We start from the raw sequence: 21,453 nt of genomic DNA, 5'->3' as shown, positions 1-21,453 counted from the left end.
GCCGACTTCAAGCCCTGCAGCACCTTTCTCCTATGCTGCACCTTGCACACGAATTGCTTGCAGGAGCAATCCTTCAAGCTTGTATAGGCTCGACGTGCAATGCTTCGACAATAGAAATCCCAGTCGAGAAGAATGTCCCAAGAATTGTTGCAGAGCCCGAGGTAGTTGTCCTGCTCCAAGTCGTCGAGGCATTCAGTAAGTCAAAGTCCGACAATGAGAAGTTGTCGAAGCATGCTTTGGCTTCACCTTGTCCATCAACCGACGAGTCGAGAAAGCTCATGCTGGTCCCAGTTCTACCGGCCTTGGATCCAGGTAACTGAATGGTGCTGTTGGACCTGCTGAACGTCTGTTCTCATATCTCTGTTCTTTAGGCCCATAGGCGCTACCTTTGGATCAGGGTGAGCCACAAGCATTTTCAGTGTGCTGTGTTTCCTTTCAGCCTCATCACTGCATCTCAGGTGTCCATTAAGGTAATGCAGTGATCACAGCATTCCTTTGGAGACTGGGGTTACCAGTCTTCCCCTTACCTCGAAAACTGGCTGTTGAAGGCAAGCTCGACACAGTCAGTTATGGACCACCTCCAGACGACAGTGAACCTCCTTCCACCGTTGACGTTCACAATCAATGTTCGGAAGTCACACCCAACTCTTTTCAGAGGCTCCCTTTCATCTGAGCCATCCTGAATACGGTGCACTTTAGACCCTTCTCTCCAGAACTACAAGTCCATGACATTCCTGCTGTTACAGCCTCAATCTAGGGAATCAGTGAGGGTGGCACTGAGGCTACTTGGCCGACTGGCCTTCTGCATCCTGCTACTCAACATGCCAGGTGAAAAATACAAGCTCTGCTGTGTCAGACTCCATTCAGGTTTTGAAGGAGACCTCAAAAGATCAAAGGTTGTGCAGTGGTTACTGCTCAACCTCAATTTGACCAGACAGTAGATCTCTCTCCCTACCCTGACTGAGCTAACTGTGATTACAGATGTGTTATTGCTGGGTTGCTGAGGGAGAGCTCGAGATCAGAGTACTCTGGTCTCTGTCTGAGGCCCACCTCTCTATTAGTTTACATGAGTTGCAGGCCATTCGCTTGCCATTGAAAATCTTCCTGCTGCCAATCAAGGGGATGCTTGTGATTCAAATATTCACAAATAACATGAGTCTTGTGGTGTTGTAACTATTAGGGAGGCGTGGAGTCCTGAGCGCTGTGCCAGAAGGGTTTGGGCCTCTGGTCCTGGCTGAATTATCTGGGCATTTTCTTGATCGTGCACCACCTAGTGTGATCTATATATGTCAGGGCGGACAGATTGGTGACTCCTAGAAGATCACTGCTGACCGCTATTTCCTGTAGGGGTGTTTGACATCTTCTAACAATGAGGAGAACCCTGACTCGATCTTTTTCCACCGCTAAGAACATTAGCGTCAACATTTGTGTGTGTTGGAGTTGCCAAGAAGGCTGTCTCTTGGAGATGTGTTATGCCTAGAGTGGAGCACAGACTCCTGTATGCGTTCCTGCCTCTGCCTTTTCTGCCCAGAATTCTGAAGTTCAGGACCGGCTGAACCAAAGCCACCATATTGGCTCTGGATTGGGCCAAGAGAGTGTGGTACCTGGAACTGTTGGGCATGAGCTTCAGTCCTCCGATCAGGCTACTGCTTCAGTCAGATCATCTATCTCAGCAGCAGCGCAGAGTCCTGCACCCGAGCCTGCACAATCTACAGCTCCATGTGTGGAGATTGAGCGGTTGCAGTTGACAACATTTGATCTACTTACTTAAGTAGTGAATGTCATCCGAGCGGCAAGGCATCTTTCTACACAATCTGTATATGCAGGACACTGGAGCAAGTTTGTGTCTTGGTGTAAATCCGTAACATAGACCTGTTGCAGGCCAAACTGTCAGATGTATTACTCTTTGTACTGTCTTTGGCCCAGCTAGAACTTGCAGTGTGCACTGTGAAAGCTTATCTTTCGGCATTTATGTGTTTACTGGGCAAACTTACCTTGTTGAAATCACCTATTGTGATACATTTTCTCAAACGTTTGAGGCACATGTTTCTTTCTTAACCTTTTGTGATGTCACAGTGGGACCTTAATTTGGTTATTACTTTCAGTATGTACACCCCTTTTGATTCGTTGCACAGCTGTTTACTTCTTCTCCTGACCCTGAAGACAGTCTTTCTCATTGCGATAGTTTGGCTTGTCGCATCAGTAAACTGAAAGTTCTGTCAGTCCAGGTGACCTACACCACCTTGTAGAGCAACGGCTTTATGCAGGGTTCGCCCCCAGTTACTGGCAGATCCTTCTCCCACCTCCCCGCCAAGACCTGGAACACCCTCCCTACCCACATATAGCAGACCCAAGACCTATTCGCCTTCAGAAGACTCCTCAAGACCTGGCTCTTCGAGCAGTAGCAGCACCCAACCGCCCCTCCCACTCCCTCCTCCCCTTAGCGCCTTGGGACCCTCACGGGTAAGTAGGGCACTTTACAAGTACTCTGATTGATTGATTACTGACTATTTGGTATTAGTGTAATGACTGTTTTTCCCTGGGCCTTGCTGATCAGGCCTCAGTGCATGTGCTTTAACCATTTAAAGTATATATATAACTGGTTTACTCTCTTTTGGCATAGGTTAACTTATTTATAAGTCCCTAGGAGACCAGTAAACCCGTTGGTTTTGTGTTGGACTTCATCTGGACTTTGTGGGTTATCAACCCCTAAGGCCAAAGTAATCCCCCCCCCCCCACCCCACAACCCCAAGTGCTCAAGGTCCAAGGGGTGGCCACAGAAAAACCCCTGAAACCAGTTCAGCATCCACAGCATCTTTGAGCATCTCAGCATCCTGTATGCCCTTGCATCTGGACCCCACTCCATTTACTTCTATTGTGGTTTGCCCATAGGGCGCAGAACTTAACTGGAGACTGCCTAAACTGACAGGTAACTGTCCCCAACTGGTCCCTGTGAATGTTGGCTTTCTTGTTGGAGTTGGCACCCTCAAGAGTGCCCATAGAGTTGTTTTCAAGTTGCTTCTTTTGGCTTATCCTAAATAGGGAGTCCCAGTATATTACAAAAAGATATTCTTATCTGAAATAAACAGGTTAGTGTTAGATTCCTTACCTTAGAATATCCCCAAGCGTCAGACTGGATCCGGAAAATTTTGCGTAGCAGTACACCTGCGCGTCGATAGGCGTCATCTGCGGCTCCGCGTCCGTTGTTGGCGCCGGGATGACGTCGTCGGAGTACTTAGACGCCGCCCTCGCGCACTGATGTCAGTTCTTCTTTTTTCCGTGCCAGCAAGTGCCGGGAAGAGCAGTACTGTTTGACTAACTTTTTTCAATCTGTTTTGGATCTTGTCGAGTCGTTTATCGACTCCGGTGCCGGTAGGGATGCCCGGGTTTAAGCCCTGTGACGACTGTAGCCGACTGATGTCGGTTACCGACCCCCACCGTCTGTGCCTTTACAGCCTCGGGCCGACCATGATGACAAGTCGTGCCCCGACTGCCGGGCCTTGACGTCGAAAGCTAGGCGGGAGCGGTCCCGTAAGCGACTCGAGCTCCGGCAATCGGCCCGTGCTGCTGGAGGTCCCGGTCCAGGAGGAGGTTGAGGGACCGGTCGCGGGGCCGCAGTCATCACAGCTCGGCGAGTCGACACCACTCGTCGGGTTCAAAGTCCTCAGGTAAGTCGAGGCACAAGAAGTCAAAGAAGCGACATCGCTCTTGTGACTCCCCCGACGCTCGCACGACGCGGCTGGGGGTTCGGGCGAGACCACCCACACGGCTCCGCCAGAGCCACAAGCGCTGTGCCCAGCTCCAAACCCGCCGGTCCCTGGGCTGCACGCGACGCCGGAGGAGATCAGCGCCTTCCACACGGCCATGAGGTCGCCTTCCCTCCGCCGGATTCAGCTGAGGCGCCTTCGGGTCCCGCGGATCCGTCTGGCAGCCCAAGCGGGCCGGCAGTCCTGGCCCTGCGCCGTTGGGTGCTTCGGCCCCGACACCGTTAACGACTCCGGTCCCAACGCCGCAGGGCCCCTCAGGATCCAGGCCTGGATCCGTGACGACGGCGGTCGACCTCACGACCCCTCCGCTGGCGTCACCTAGGGTGTGGCCCCCGACGCCGTCTCCGAACGACGTAGTCCACAGTCCCAGCCCCGGTCTGGATCTGGCGTCGGTCCGGCGCCGTTTTCAACGCCAAGGGATGAGCAATTCATCTACGTTCTGGCTCCATCATTTTACCCTTACTATCAGGAGATGGATGTCGGGGAGGACTGGGAGGGGTCTGAGGACCCTCTGGCACAGGAGTGCCAGTTGGATCAGGACTGGGCAGTTGAGCTAGGGGAGGCCAGTGGACTGGACACTTCGCCCGACACTGGATTTGTCTCCCCTCCTACCGTGGCTACGGAGGAGGGGGCTGCTTACAGCGTGGTGTTGACGAGGGCGGCCAAGGCCTTTACTCTAGAGCTCCCCCGTCGCGGCCGTGAGGACTAACCTCCTCACTGAGGTGCTCAAACCGCAGGCAAGCTCCTCTAAGCCTCTCCTTCCGTTTAATGAAGCCCTCTCGGACGTTCTGCTGGGCACCTGGTCCAAGCCCGCTACAGGCCTTCCTGTAGATCGGAACGTGGCCCGACGCTACCGCCCGGCCCCGGGTGACCCTTGCATTCTGTCCACCCACCCCACCCCTGAGAGTCTAGTTATCCAGGCCTCTAATTCCCAGACCACATTCCCGACTGCCCCGCCAGATCAGGAATCCAAAAGGTATGACCAGTTTGGTAAGAAGCTGTTTTCCTCACTCAGTTTGGGGCTGCGGACTGCTTGCCTTCTGGGCCGTTACACCCACTCTCCGTATGATATGGTTGCGGACGTGCTGCCGCAGTGCCCGGCAGAGGCCCGGGCAAAGCTCGATCAAGCCCTTGCGGAAGGGCGGGATGCAGTGCTTTACTCCATACGATGTGGATTGTATACCACGGACTCGCTAGGTAGAGCGATTTCCACGGCGGTGGCGGTTCGTCGCCATGCCTGGCTCAGGTCCGCCAACTTTTCGGCTGACGCTTATGGACATGCCGTTCGATGGCCGTTGCCTTTTTGGCGACAAGGCAGACAGTGCGCTTGAGCGTTTCAATGACTCCAGGGCTACGGCCAAGTCCTTGGGCTTGCCGGGCCAGCGCCAGCAAACATCCGCCTTTCGCCCCTTTCGTGGCCAAGGGAGGGGCGCCCCTTCACGTCCTGCCAGCCACAGGCCGCAAAGCCAACCTAAGCGCAGTGGCGGGGGACAACGGCAAGGCAATTCCACATCCACCCCCACAGCATCCGCCTCAAAGCCCTCCTAGTCCGTGGTTTCAGGCCCACTCTACGCCAGTGGGGGGCAGGGTTCGTCATCACCTGCTCCACTGGCGCACCATTACGTCTGACAGGTGGGTGCTGCAAATCGTCCGAAAGGGCTACTCCCTCTTCTTCAAGGCGACCCCTCCAGCCATGCCACCGCAGTACCACCTCATGTCGGGGGATCACTTGAAAATTCTGCAGGAGGAAGTTGTGGCCCTCTTGGCCAAGGGGGCCATCGAGCGCGTTCCTGGGCCAGAAGTAGGACGTGGTTGCTACTCCCACTACTTTCTGGTACCAAAGAAGGGCAAAGGAGGCCTACGCCCTGTCTTGGACCTCCGGAGCGTCAACGGCTTCCTCCGGAAGGAGAAGTTCAAGATGCTGACCTTAGCTCAGGTCCTAGCTGCCCTAGACCCTGGAGACTGGATGGTAGCGTTGGACTTGCAGGACGCATATTTCCATATCCCCGACCTACCGGCGTTACCTGCGGTTCACAGTAGGCCACAAGCACTTTGTTCACTGTGCTCCCCTTTGGCCTTACCAGTGCCCCTCGGGTGTTTATGAAAGTGATGGCGGTGGTCGCAGCTCATCTGCGCAGATCGGGGTGTCAGTCTTCCCCTATCTCGACGACTGGCTGTTGAAGGTGGGCTCGCCCCAGACAATCGTCAGCCACCTCCAGACTGCGACCGACCTCCTGCACCTGCTAGGGTTCTCCATCAATGTGCCGAAGTCACACCTGTGCCCCTCTCAGAAGCTCCTCTTCATCGGAGCAGTTCTGGACTCGGCGCAGTTTCGGGTTCATCCTCCCTAACAGCGGGTTCGGGATATTCAGGCTCTGATTCCAATCTTTAGGCCTTTATCTTGTGTCAGGTTGACGCTGTGGCTTCTGGGGCTGATGGCCTCCTGCATCCTTCTGGTGCATCACGTCAGGTGGCGATGTGGGCTCTGCAGTGAAGTTTCAGTGGGCCCAGCATCAGGGCAACTTGTCCGACCATGTCTTGATCTCGGAGGGCACTGCAAGACAGTTACAGTGGTGGCTCACAAACCACGATTGGGTCAGCGGCAGATCCCTCTCCCTACCCCAACCGGAGCATGTAGTTGTGACGGATGCGTCTCTCCTGGGCTGGGAGGGCCACATGGGAGAGCCGGAGATCAGCGGCCTCTGGTCTCCGGCGGAGTCCTGGCACCATATCAACCTTCTGGAGCTGCGGGCGATCCGACTTGCACTGAAGGCATTCCTCCCCTCTGTCCAGGGGAGTGTAGTGCAGGTGTTCACAGACAACACCACCGCCATGTGGTACTCCAACTAACAGGGCGGGGTGGGGTCGTGGACCCTTTGTCAGGAGGCTCTGCGCCTCTGGCAACGGCTGGAATGCCAGGGCGTCACCATGGTGGTTCAACACCTGGCAGGTTATCTGAACGTCAGGGCGGACAAACTCAGCCGCAGGTGCATGATGGATCACGAATGGCTTCTGAACTCGGACTTGGGGCAAGGTCTCTTTCAGCAGTGGGGAGAGCCTTGGTTAGATCTATTCGCCACCGAAGAGAACGTGCAATGTCATCAGTTCTGCGCGTTGGAATTTTCAAGGTGGCACTCGCTCTGAGACGCTTTTTGTCACGAGTGGAGCTCCGGTCTGTTGTACACCTTTCCGCCTATACCACTTCTGCCCAGAGTGCTGAAGTAGATCAGGCGCGACCGGGCCCAAGTCGTTCTTGTGGCTCCGGACTAGGCACGAAGGTACTGGTATCCCGAGCTACTCAGCATGTCAGTCGATCCCCCGATTCGTCTGCCCCTTCAGGAGGACCTTCTGTCAACAGGGGACGGTCCTCCACCCGAACCTGTCCAGTCTCCACCTCCATGCGTGAAGATTGAGCGGCGGCATTTGAGGCCATTTGACTTGCCTCCTGAAGTCTGTGATGTGATTCTGGCAGCCAGGCGTCCCTCCACGAAATCGGTATACACCTGCAGGTGGAACAAATTTGTGGCATGGTGCACAGCAAAGGCTGTGGATCCTCTCTCCGGCCCCCTTTCAGAGGTTCTCCTCTTCCTTCTTTCTCTTGCCCAGCAGGGCTCTGCTCTGAGCACTCTTAAGGGCTACCTTTCTGCCATTTCTGCCTTCTTGAGGCTTCCTGATCAGCCTTCTCTTTTCAAGTCCCTTGTTGTAAATAGATTCTTCAAGGGCATCACACACGTTTCCTCCTGTTCCTTTCGTGATGCCTCAGTGGGACATGAACCTTGTTCTCACCTTTCTGGTGTGCGCTCCTTTCGAGCCACTTCACAATTGCCCTCTTAGTATTCTAATTCTTAAGACTGCATTCCTGGTTGCCATCACCTCTGCCAGGAGGGTGAGTGAGCTCCAGGCTCTATCTTCCTCCTTTCATTTCTGTACATCTGGACATAGTTGTTTTAAGAACGCGTCCTTCTTTCCTGCCCAAAGTGGTTACAGACTTTCACATCGGGCAATCAATCACCTTGCCCACCTTCTTTCCGCTTCCGCATTCCTCGAAAGAGGAAGAGAGGCTCCAACGTCTGGACCCAAAACGTGCGCTCTCCTTCTACCTTGATCGCACACGCCAGTTCCGGGTGGACGACCAGCTCTTTGTTGGTTACGTGGGCGCGAAGAAGGGACTGGCGGTGCACAAACGAACCATCTCTCGGTGGGTCGTGTTGTGCATCAAGGTCTGTTACTCCTTGGCTAAAAAGGAGCCCCCTGTTGGGCTGAGGGCCCATTCCACTCGGTCCACAGCTGCTACTACTGCCCTGGGTCGGGGAGTCCCCTTGCAGGACATCTGTCAAGCAGCTACGTGGGCCTCGCTGCACACGTTTGCTAGACACTGCTGCCTGGACAGCCAAGTCCGGTGAGATGGCTTTTTCAGCCGTTTCGTTCTCCAGGACTTTCTGGTGTGATATTGGTTCGCAGACCAACCACCGGGGTTGGTATTGCTGGGGTATCTATTCTAAGGTAAGGAATCTAACACTAACCTGTTTCTTTCAGATGCACAAGTTATTTACCTTCGGTAACGATATATCTGTAAGAAACAGTAGTTAGTGTTAGATTCCTTACCGCCCCACCCATCCTCCCCGTTCTGCGAACCGACATCTAGGGTTAAGGTATTCCCTTTGAGGGCCCTAGTTTTATGGCACCCGTGTCGGTCTCTGGCATGGCTCTGCGTTCCTGGCGCGGAAAGCTATGTACAAGAACTGACGTGAGCGAGGGCGGCGTCTAAGTACTCCGACGTTATCCCGACGACGGATGCGGAGCTGCAGACGACGCCTACCGACACGTAGAGGCACTGCTACGCAAAACGTTCCGGATCCAGTCTGACGCCTGGGGATATTCTAAGGTAAGGAATCTAACACTAACTACTGTTTCTTACAGATATATCGTTACCGAAGGTAAGTAACTTGTGCTTTAGTGAAAAGCTGTGATGTATTTCTTTAAAACTTCATTTCTCCGGAAACTCTGTTGAATTTTGGTCATTGAGGTGTCTATTTCAAGATAACAATACACACTTTTTCTAAATTGGTGTGGATTTTATTGTGCTGTTACTTTCCTATTCTACTGTTTTGGTACTTCCTAATGCTTTATAATTGTTCCTTTGATAAAGCCTGACTGCTCTGTGCCCCAGCCACTCAGGACTGAGCTATGGTTTTACAAACAAACCTGACTTTACCAGATACGTGTTTGTACCAATATTACACGGTGAGATCGCACAACCACCCCATATACTAATGCACATTTCTTCACACACCTTTTTTCCGGACCGTTTGGTGCTGAGATTTAGAGCGCTCTTTCTACCAAAAGATGTGAATTATTTCACGTCCGGCATTCCTTCACTATTCCGATCTTCTTTGCCCCAAATCACCCCTTAACATAGGAGGAGAGACTCCATCAATTGGACCCTAAAAGAGTGGTCAGCTTTTACATCGATCATACCTAAGACCATCCCTTAGACAGTCACCTTTTTGTGGGGTTCTTCTGGGCAAAAAAGGCAAAGCAGTGTAGAGACTGAATTTGTCCAGGTCGATAGTCCTTTGCATTAAGATCTACTATGCCATGGCCAAGAAGCAGCCTCAACCTCCAGAAGGGTTGACGACTGATTCCACAAGGGCCAAGGCTGCTACTTCTGCATTAGCATATGGAGTCTCTTTTGTGGATGTTTGTCAGGCTGCAACTTAAGCAAAGCATCAGTGCATGCATTCACGAAGCACTTCTTCCTTGACAGCTAGGTCCTACGGGAAATGCATTATTGCCTATCGGTCCTGCCGAACATTTTGATCCGAGTCATACCACATATCCATACTGGAGAGGTATCTATTTTTGGTATCTATTCTAAAAGTAATCTGCACTTAGTTATATCTCTCGGAAAATCACGTTCCTTACTTCCCTTTAGTAGCACTCTTTATTTTGGATGCTCTGTTCTAACCACAAATTCCTCACTGCCCTCCTGGCTGCCAGTTTTGTGGAACAGACTTTTCCTCATTGAAAAATGTCCCAAATTCGACTACTGCGCACTGGCGCAAACAATAGTTTTTTTGGATCCAAGGGTGCGGACGGTTTCCAAAAGAAACAGCTCTCTGTATGATTGGGTGGCTACTATATGCCGGTACAGTCGTCACATTTGGGGCGGAACAGAGTTGACCCAGAACTGTACAACGCCTCCTAAAGGCATGAAGAGGTTATGCTGAAAAATCTTCCAGATCCAATCTGGTGCCTGGGGATATTCTAAAGATGAGAAATCTGCAGGTCGATATAGTATCCATTAGGACTGTTACAGAAGGTAAGTAATGTGTTCTTTCTAACGCTCAGACTTTAAGTGGTTGAAAATCATTGTTCCTTTAATTTAGCTTGAACCCACCGTTTTTATTCAAAGATTCTTTAGTGATGTGAAATATCTTTGTTGAAACTCATTAAAAACCTGTGGTTTATTGATTAGTGGTATTCTGATGTGTGAATACTTTAAAAGCTGTACTGTTATTCATGGCATGTTACTTTGTTTAAAAACATTGTACATTCATTATTATTGTATTGACTTAGGACTCAGGATCTCTGTGATGGCCGAGACACCCCTGAAAGCTTTGTGCCATCTTCTTCGCCTGAAAGTGTTGTTGGAATGGAAATCAGCAGATATCCTGATCTGTTGCTTGTGAAGGAGGAACCCCCAGATCCTGCTCCATCGCCTGTCATACCCATGTTGCCGAGCAGCACTGGAAAAGGTGAGAGCATTTTAACCTTTCTTCCTTTCTTGAAAAAATGTAGTCCTTTAATAAGAACTAGTGTTTTAGCACTGATCATGTGCAATGATTTAAACTTTATATTGTTTTTCAATATTGTTTGCACAGGTTCAGAAGCGAGGCGGAATGATGTGAAGACTGAAACTTCTTCCAGGATGCTTTTTTTTGGCTCCCAGTTTATGCAAAATCCTAACAGTCCCAAATCTGGCCATATCTCTGTTGCAATCACTTTGCATCCAACAGTAACTGAGGTAATGCTTTACTGTCAGTTATATCTGTCTCCAGAATGGGGTCTTTCTCTTTATTCAGCGCTTTTAGCACTGTCAAACACCATCTCTTTCACAGGTCGCCTGCAGCTCAATTGTGAGAGTAGCGGACCCTTGCAGTTCGGACAGAGAGAAAACATTCCATGGGGAAAAGTATAACAAGAACTAATTTTTGGGGGTGGAGTTTGGGTGGGGGGGCGGGGTCGGGGAGAGCTCTTTGGAAAAATTTCAAAATCTACACATTTTTTGAGCTACAGGGGCAATGTCCTGCATCAGCTCCATAAAGTGTTCAGTATTCTCGGACAAATTAGCTCATCACAAGTATTTTGAAGGACAGTCAGCACAAATGCCAATTTTGATAGTGACCTCTCCACAAGAAGGGCAGGGTTAGGATCATTTCATTCAGGTTGAACTTGATGTCAAACTGTTTTTGATGTTCTTGTCCAAGAAGATTTGATCCACTTCGGCTACAGTTGGCCTCCCTTTGAAAGGGATGGACTTCACAAGCATTCCTTCCAATGGGATGTCATCCTTGTACCCTAAAAAAGTGAGATAGCAGGCTTTCCAAGAATTAAAGTCTAAATGCTTCCTAGTTATAAATGTGAAAGAGGAACACAAATCCACAAGCGCCATCACTTTTTGACTATTTTACAGCTTGAGAAAAATATACTGTAATGTTCTGGGTGATGCGTCTAACTGCAGATTTCTTATATGTAGACTCCTCACATTTAGAATATTCCCAGGTGCGCCAGACTGGATCAGAAGAATTTTACAGCAATACTCCTACGCCAACTCCCCAGAAATATGCCATGTTACTCAGCAGGGACTCCATACTTCCCCGGATGTGATGGAGCAGAGCCCCAAATAAGCACCTCAATGGCTCAAATGCTACGTGAAAGCCTGGACACCGCAAAATATATCTTGAGTGCTGGGTTGGACACCAAAGTATATGTTGGCAAAGCTATTGGCACAGGTTAAGTGCATACAAGGAGCATCAGGATGAGATGAACCAGGTTTTCAGGAGCTGCCCAAGCGTCTTTGATGGACATGGCCTTGTATGACTTTGAACTGTTTGGAAAGAAGGCTGTTTCGGTGTTGAAACGATTTAAGAAAGTTCAGCCACTGCATGATTTCTTGGACTCCTGTCTCCTGCTGAGAAGTTCCACGAATAGTGTAGGAATTTTAGGGGTTATTCCAAGTTGCTAGTTTGCAGATAATGCCAGCCTTCCTAACCATGTGCAACAACAGCAGAGCAAGTCTTTTCATGGCAGAGTTTGAGGCAATGGCCGAGGCCAATCGCACCAGCAGGAACACCTCTCCTTCTACTCTCCCTCCCCAGGGAAAGCAGTTTCAAACTTATTTCTTTTACCTTGCCTTTACTGTCCCATACTAAGCCGTTAAGAGGAAGGATACAACATTTCCTCCCGGGATGGAGAACCATAAGTTGGACAGATGTGTAAGAAAGTGAGTTATTAATGGAGAAGGAAGTAGGTTTTGTTAAGAAATAAGTCTGCAACCCTCTACCTATTGGGAACCAAGTACCCTATTGTAACACTTGACTCATGTATAATAGTGAGACAGAGCAGTAGAAGTCCTACTCTGAGGAGGTGGTTCCTAGTAGATCGAAATTACGGACCGATTACTTGTAAATGATCCACATCCTTCTCAACTAATCACCCTCTTTCTTACTTTGGTTGCCAGCACTAGGATCAGTAGTATACAGTTCCATAACTTTGATAAGTTCAGTTTTTATACACATTACCTAGGCATAAAGACACAAATATCAAAGTGCGAGGCTCTGAGAGGGGTTCAAAGGTTTGGTTGCTTGAACTCAAGATGTTGGAAAGGAACACATAAGTTCCATATGAAGAGTTAGTTGGTTGGTGTTTACTGTCTCCGGTTTTCATTGTCATGCAACTGTTTCCATAGTGAAATCAATGAGGAAGGCACTTCTTTATAGGTTATGCAGCTGCACCACAGAGATTGGGAAGAAATGGTATACCCTGCTTCCTATGTTTCAGGGGATGATTGGGAGGTTTCTGGACATTCCAGCTCTTGTCATGGGCAATTCAAATTTCAAGTATGGGAGTGTAAAGAAACAGGCTTTTGGCAGGTTCCCCCTCGCCCGCCCTATTTTTGCCCCATTTGTGCTATTATCTGCTGGTTTTTCGACGCTGAGCTTTTTTTTAAAACTCTTTATTCACAGCTGCATCAACGAAACAGTGACAAGAATAAAATCTCTTCTGTAGTCCATCAGCTGGTGTTTTCTATTTTTCCTCCTCCCCTCAACTTCAACAACCCACTTCTTCATACTGGTTCCTAAACGAGGATTCATCCCCAATACAGGTGTTCCAACTACAGTGCGCAACACATCTCAACTACACTTCTGTATTTGTATTCAGTATCATCGTGGGATCTGAACAATAGGTAAACCCACCATCCCATCCCCCCATCCTCCCGCCACCCCCATACATTCCCCTCCCTCCTGGTGATCCGTGCCAGTCTCTTCATCAAAGCTTAGTTTGAATTGGCTGTCGAGTAACGCCATATCGACGCTGAGCTTGTACTGATGCCTGCTAGCCAGACTTCGGTGCCAGTGTTCTTATCCATCACAAAGAGTATGTTGAATTGTCTATCCCCAAATGGCAAGTATTTACTTATAAGTCCCTAGTATATGGTACCAAGGGCATGGAAGGAAGAGTGTTCACCCAGGCTGCAGCACTGATTGTGCCACCCTGTGCGTGACAAAGTACAAAATGGCTCACAGCCTGCCACTGCACACTGCAAGGGTAGTTGTCACACTCCCAGTTCGACTTTTCCATTGCCATTAATGTCAAAGCCACCCTTTCCCATAACAATATATGTGATTCTTCCCTAAGTAAGGCCTAAGAGCCCTATGTTAGGGAGCTGTATATTATTAAGTGTGGATGTTTGTTTGTCAACCCCTCAAATTGTCATTTTGTAACTTCTGAATGCGACTTTTTAACAGGGTACTGTGAAGTATCAAATTAATCCTGGCATTAAACCCGACCTGATGCCCAGGTCCAAAGACAGCATTCTTCCTGCTTGGGGAGCTGTGTGAACGACTCTCTGGCTCGAAAACAATAGAAGCCCATTGCAGGGATAGGTGTCCCCTCCACTTTGCAGGAAGCCACTCGGGGGTGTTAGCCCAAACGGCTAGTTTCAAAGTAAAAGTCGCCTTTGGTGGGCATATGTTGATAACATTTCAGAGGGGGCTGCCCTTTGTTTAGGTGAATAGGCTGGAGACCTGGCCAGAGAGGAAAGATCAGTGCCAAAACCAGTTTTCCCATAGGGGTATAGACCCCAGGTTGCCACACCTCTATGATGAGCTACTAAGCTCCTTACCATCGAGGATAGGTTCAGACATGTTGAGAGTGGCCAGAATAGTACACTCTGGTACTGCCAGACACACCACATAGCCATAAAATTGTCACCTAGGAGGAGTGGACCTGGTAACTCATTGGTTCGTGACAGTATTGTTCCCTCAGAACTCCTTCCCGGCAGCCTGAACCTCAGATCACATCGGCATTAGAACAAGGACCGAAGGAGGACTGCCTTGCTGCCCCACACAAAGAGAGGCTGCATCATTTACTTGGCTGAACTTGCTGCACTTTTGTGCTAGTGAAGTTAGGACTGTGGCTCTTGGAACATGCAAAAGTCGGCGTGCATCTGCCAAAGCAGTCACTTCAAGGGTCAGTTGGCTGGCCTCCTGGAACAGAATCAGGGATATTAAAGCGGGGTTCTAAGTAAAGACATTTGTTCATCTGGCTCTTTATCTTGGGACTATTCTTTCTCTGCACAACCTGGCCTAGGGGATGCTGCGGTAACGGAGGAACCGGTCACTAACCAAGCGGCGCCTGTTTCCAGCAGTAAGACAAGACAAACATTACCTGTTTTTTTTAAAACCCAGGCTGGGAAGTGTAAAGCCTCTCGCGATGCCGAGATTGGCAAATCTGAGCATTTGAAAAGTGTTAAAGCCGCAAATGATGATTCCACTGTCTCTGACTCAGGGTGTACTTCTGGAATTTCTCATTCTCACGGGGGTGTCACTATGGAACTTTCATCTGGGCAGGGTCAACCTATTGTGCAGGGGTCTAGCGCTACCAGCCCAGCAGTCGCCAATAACAGTGATGGTTTCGAAGCCAGTGCGCTTCAACCTGTGCCTGGCTCCCCAGAGAATGGAATTATGGCAGCTTTAGTCCAACAATTGGGCAGCACATCTACCTCTGCTTATCCACTGCCTCGGATCACAGTACAAACTAATACTGTCACTGCCACACCTGTCAGCATCCCTATACAAAAGGCGGTCCCTGCCACTCCTGTCCCCCCCTCCAGGGAGCCTGATGGGGGGGGGGACACATTCTATTCCCTATCTGAACACACTGGCTCATCAGCTGACGAGGATGATGACCAGGACAGAGAATGGGCTGACGACGGTAGCGACATCGGGGATTGGCGGCTCAATGATGTTCTCAATAACGAGGTCCCCTGCGGCCCCCACACTGTTCACAAGGCTATTAGTACAAAGGGGTTCTAAGTAAGAACATTGGTTCATCTGGCTCTTTATCTTGGGACTATTCTTTCTCTCTCACAACCTGGCCTAGGTGACAGTGCTTCAGCCCAGGCTTCAGCCTCGCTCCAGGGCCCGGCCCCTCCCACCAATCTCTCGGAGGTGCCTCCAGGAGCGTCACACTCTGTCATCTATCAGACCATCATGGCGCATCGAGAGGAATCCCAACAGAGATATTAAAGCGGAAGAAGCCCAAACCGGCGAGTTAGTAGCCACTTCGAGGAAATCGCCGCTGGGCACCCCCAGAGGCCGATCCTCGACGAGCAAAAGTTGCACTGAGACCGCTGGACCCGGGAGTTTTGTCTCAGTTCAGATTGGTCCCCCAAGAAGGACACTAAAGGATTTCGATCCAATCATGGTGTACGACTATCGGTAGCCCAGCCGCAGCTGGCCTTCCTGGGTTTCAAATAGGTCTTCGAGGGACCTCGACTTCTGTGGAAAAACCTGTGGACCGGGAAACCACCACAAAGGCACCCCCGTTGACTGCTACGTAACCGGAGCATCTTGTAGCTCCAGTATCAGGACCACTCCACTAAAGTCTATGGCGGTCGTACTATAAAGTTTGGAACTGGACTGGAAAAGGCTCTGGTGGCCAGGTAACTTTCTAAATCTACTCCATTGGCCCCCCAGACTTTCATCCTATTGGATTTGGTCACCCAAGCCAGGCAGGAGTAGCCGAACTTTCACAAACGTTTGAAAAGTTTGTAAACTTTGTGTTGACCAGTGCTTATCTGCGGTTGAATTAAAAAGTGATAAAAACCTTTACTAATCTGTATCTCCAGAACCCTCTAGTGGATTTTGCTAATCAAAATTCCATAAAATATAATCTCTATTTATAAATTGTTGTTGTGTTTCTTTTGTGTTGTGTGGCTTTCTTATTTTATGTGATATTGGGGTGCCGCTCGCAGTCGTTTCCTGTGGAATACTTTGTGGAAAACCCTTGCGCTGAGAAAGCTGCTGACACTGCCCTGAGCAGAGGAATCTTGTGGGGAACCAGAGCCCGTGGGCTCCACTCCTGGAATTGCGTTGCTGCCGAGGGAGAGGGACGCAGAATCGCCCAGCGGGAGCGGGACTGCGAGGCCCAGAGGTGCTTGCGCCAGGTCATCGCGTGCACCTGGTGCCTCTTCCCGCCCCCTCCTCCCTGAAGGCTTGATAACGACTCGCGGCCCCCGCTTCCCGGGTGCCGCTCGCAGTCGTTTCCTGTGGAATACTTTGTGGAAAACCCTTGCGCTGAGAAAGCTGCTGACACTGCCCTGAACAGAGGAATCTTGTGGGGAACCAGAGCCCGTGTGCTCCACTCCTGGATTTGCGTTGCTGCCGAGGGAGAGGGACGCAGAATCGGCCAGCAGGAGCGGGACTGCGAGGCCCAGAGGTGCTTGCGCCAGGTCATCGCGTGCACCTGGTGCCTCTTCCCGCCCCCTCCTCCTCTTACTTAGCCCCGCCTCCAGACACGAACGCGGGACGCGCGCGGACAGAAGCGCGGGCGAAGACCGGGCAAAGAGCGGGCCGTTTGAGGACGGCAGAGACCGGACCGGGCCATCCTCCTAAATCCTGCCCGTGTCCCTCCCCCTCATTACATCACTTGGCCCTTTCCTGTATCCTCAAGACATACCACAAACTATGAGTAAAATGGAGACTAGGAGCAAAGCTAATTCGGCTGTCGCTGGACTTACGACGCCCGCTTCGGCCCAAAATAAAATCGACAATTATTTCCTAAAGGCGGGATCTTTACTGATCGATGACATCACTATTTTAGAAAGACGCATTTCCCAAGAAATCGAGTGGGTCAGGAGATCATCTATGGGTATTCTAGCAATGGCAAAAACCCCTGAGGAAAGGTCGAACATAGATGGCTCGCAGCTTGGAGCTTGCGGAGGGGACCAACTACCTATCAGTATAGATCTCTCAGAGGAAACCCAAAGTGACCTCGAAGATATGAGTCTACTCTCACTCCCACTGACACAAATTACACAACCTCCAACTATTTCAACTGTGGGAGAACACACTGCACAAACCCCTAACCCACCGGCAATAAACACCTTAGACATAACAGAGCCCCCAAATACAGTAAGGGGCGTAAGGGAGGGAGCAATACAAAAAAGGAAAATGAGGAAACAGAGCCACAGGGAAAGAAAGGTGAAAAAATCAAAGCCAGGGGCAACACACAATAAGCCTAGCACCAATAATACCATACACGAGACTTCACCATCAGCTAGAACGGAGCTCTCTCCCCTGGAAAAAGTTGTCAACACTACCACTGAACCTCCGCCTCCCACAACAGAACATAATACTGAGACAGCAGAAGAGCATATTACTCTTGCAGATATAGGAAATCTGCTTAGGTCAATCCTTAGTCCTCTAGAAGCCCGCCTGATCAAAATAGAAGCGAGACTCACTAAATTTGAGAAAACCGCCTCCCAGTTTATGGATAGTTGGAAACCTGGGATCCCCTGTCCCATAGCCGCCAGCACAAACCCTAAACCTAGAAAGGACCCTGAGCCTCAGAACCCAGCTAAAAACAATGAGGCCGAAAAAACAAAATTCTCAACTTCAACCAAAAACCCAAAACCAGTTAGTCACCAAGCACCCAATTTAAAGGCCAAACCACACCAACCAGCTACTCCAGCGAATGTCTCCAACAAACAACCCCTTAGCTCACAGCAAACACCTGCAGCCACTGATACAACACATTCACAGATACAACACACAAGCGCCCCGAAAGCTTCATCAATCATTACACAAAATCCTCAGGACCCCAATAACATATTGTCAAAAGCACAAAAAACAGTAACTGTAAATCTTCCACCAGAGGTAGCTGCATATACCGTTATCCTAGCTGGGGCACCTGAATTAAAACCAGCTTCAAGTGAGACAGGGGCCTCATTAAAAAATAAAGTAATTAACTGGTTATCCACATACAGACCACTTCCCAGAGGCATGACCAGCGATATTCGCATGGTAAGAAGAGTCTCATGGGTAGGAAAGACGCCCAAAACAATTAGTGGTGACTGTATTCTGGTCAGCTTTAAAGAACCAGGAACAGTCTCCTATATTTGTGGCTGCTTTCCAGAGGACAAGGGAAATACCATCCATCCACTTCCTCTCTCGTTCTTCTACCCATCAAATACTTACACACCCAACGACCAGAGATGGGGACACCGCCATGAACCACTGGGAAATTGGGGGGGGGAACCAGGGAGGGAGGAGAATCCCCTATAATCAAATGCGAACAGTATCAGGCAACCCCCCAATTTATGATGACCCTCAAGGTTGGGAGTCTGTACAAAGAAGAAGAATGGGAAGGGGTGGATTTGAACGAGAAGTAACTTGGCACCCCAGACACTATCAGCCACCGTTTCTGCCGACTTTCAATCGTTATGATTGTCTTGAAATGGTGGACTGACAGTTGGCCTCTGAAGAAAGGGCACCCCCGTACCCACTAGGGCACGATACATCTAATTCCATTGACGGCGGCGGCCAAAATCCCCTCAACTTTACCCATGGGGAGGACCATCTTGCTACTAGAAATTCTGGAAATTGCCAACAGAGATTTGAAAGGGTAACTAACTCAGATGGTACATTTAGGGGACAAGGGCCGATACAGGGGATATCTCCAATAGTCCATAGAAATCAAACGAATAAGCAAACCACGAAGGGAAATAGGCACCACGTCCCTCATACATTAAAACTCCTTTCATGGAACGTGGCAGGAATGGCCAATAAAATAGATTCGGACTCATGGGCTGATTTAATCAACTTCAAAAGTGCTTGCCTCTTTCAAGAGACTTTGGCAAGGGAGGAGCATACCTATAGAGGCTTTGAGACTTTCTCGACACAAGCAGTATGGGGTGGGAGAGGCCGACCATCCGGAGGTCTGGCAATCTGGGTGGCCTCGGATTTTGGCTGCATAGCTTCACGACATACCGTGGATTCGGAAGATATACTGGCTGTTCTTCTGGACTGGCCGAGACTATATAAACTACTCTTAATAAACGTCTATTCCAGGCCAGTCTCCATATCTGCCACCTCCAAAACTATTGAGGCATTGTCCTCTCTCATAGAAACCATTCCAGAAGGCATACCATACCTAGTTGGGGGAGACTTCAACTCGCATTTCGAACCATTACCTGGCCTACTTGATGGACCCTCCCTAGAGGAGGATTCAAGTTGGCAGGTTCCACCAACAGAGGCTCCCCCTCCGAGAGCATGGACACCACTAGCCGTACAGATAAACACGCTTACTCTCACACACGGCTTGAGAGCCTGCAACGGTCGCGTCAGGTCTGATATTCCGAGCAAATGCACGTATAACAAAATCGGGAGAGACTCTAGACTAGACTACTTTCTGGTACAGATGCATGCCTGGAAAAGGGTGGCGGACTTTAGAGTAACAACTAGAGAGGACAACGATCACAATGCCTTAGAACTGGATTATGCCATCCCCTGTACGGAAGAGCGGGTGTCAAATGAACAAAAGCCTAGAGAGGGACACCTCCTAGATAACAATAGGAGGAGGATAAGATGGGAAAAACTAGTTACCAGCGAAGACAAGCTAGCTACCCTCTATGCTGGGATCACCCCAATTCTAGAGGAGGCTTTTGACTTATGGACCTCAGAGTCCACGAAGGGAATCAGAGAGGATCTCGCACAGGTACATGAGCACCTAATTAAAAAACTTGAAGAAGACCTCTTTTGCAGCAGACCTCCCAGAACGCAGGGGTCACATAAAGTCACTTGGTTTAACACCTCATGCCGAAAAGCAAAACGTGACCTTCTATCCACTATTAAAGCAGGTGGCCCGAGGGAAGAGATCTCCATCAGACGTAGGGCGTATAAAATACTTATAGCTAACGCCAAGATAGAGTGGGATGTCCAGCATTGGGAGAATCTTTCGGAGTCTTTAGCAATAAGAGACTCCCGTAAATTCTGGAGAATAATCAACCACGGTTCTGGAAATCTTCCCTCGGCAATTGAACCAAACATTGCTGCAAGTGTCTGGCAAAAACATTTCCAGTCGTTATATTCCTTAGAGGATGGGAGGATAGAACCACTGCCACCCATCGTTCATGATAAACAGGCCTCTGATCCCTTTACTGTAAAAGAGATTAGGATGGCGATAGGTGGGCTGTCCTCGGGAAAGGCAACGGGCCTGGACGGGGTGCCGGGCGACCTATTCAAGCAGGAACCAGGAATCTGGGCACCCTATCTGCTAGTGATATTTAACGCAGTGCTGGGGGGATGGAAATACCAGATACTTGGCTGGGGGCGGAGGTGGTCCCGATCTTCAAAAAGGGGTCGCCTCTGCTCCCAGCCAATTACAGCCCAATCAGCCTCATTGATGTCTCCCAGAAGCTATTTGGCAGATTAATACTTACCAGGCTGCAATCTTGGATAGAAGAGACCAACATCCTCAGCCCTCTACAGGCGGGATTCAGAAAAGGAGTCTCCACAGTCGACCAAATACTCAGACTGAATATCATCTACTGGAAGACGGTACTGATCGAAGGCGGGGCACTGTATGCGGTCTTTGTGGACCTTTGTGCCGCCTTCGATCTGGTCCTGCGGGCTAAATTGTGGGAGGTGTTGGCTGAGCTGGGTGTCCCAGGAGATATCCTCCATATCTTAATTAGATTGCACACTGACAACTATGCCAGAGTCAGATATGGGAAAGGGGGCAGGTTGACGGACAGGTTCCCCGTTCGCAGGGGGGTAAGGCAGGGCTGCGTACTGGCGCCGACCCTGTTTTGCCTATTTGCGAACGGGGTGATAGAGCACTTGATCAGGATCCCTAACATCGACGCACCACAACTGAACAGCTGCAGGGTGCCTGCAATCATGTTCGCGGATGACACCCTGCTGCTGTCAAAAACGCCAATGGGGCTTCAGAGGGTCCTGAATGGGTTTTTGGGGTTCTGTAACGAAAGGGGCTTGGAAATAAACCCTTCAAAGACAAAATTCATGATTCTTAACCCCAAACCCAAAAACTGCCCAAATCCCCGCCTAGGAACAACAATCCTGGAAAGGGTTCACACAATAGAATATCTTGGTATAAC

At 49.9% G+C, this 21,453-nt stretch overlaps 1 protein-coding gene across 2 annotated transcripts in view; it reads left to right on the top strand.

Moving 5' to 3' along the window:
* Positions 1–21,453, top strand: part of KMT2C (lysine methyltransferase 2C) — a 1,555,522-nt gene that overhangs the window by 1,293,549 nt on the left and 240,520 nt on the right. For both annotated transcript variants that reach the window (XM_086941472.1, XM_086941471.1), the window contains 2 exons: positions 10,347–10,525; positions 10,652–10,794. In XM_086941472.1, coding sequence (XP_086797598.1) covers positions 10,347–10,525; positions 10,652–10,794 — 322 coding nt within the window. The remainder of the gene's footprint in view (positions 1–10,346; positions 10,526–10,651; positions 10,795–21,453) is intronic.

Source organism: Lissotriton vulgaris, chromosome 10 (assembly GCF_964263255.1).
Source record: "Lissotriton vulgaris chromosome 10, aLisVul1.2, whole genome shotgun sequence".
In the NCBI taxonomy this organism is placed as follows: domain Eukaryota; kingdom Metazoa; phylum Chordata; class Amphibia; order Caudata; family Salamandridae; genus Lissotriton; species Lissotriton vulgaris.
This window is presented reverse-complemented; position numbering and strand designations above follow the sequence as displayed.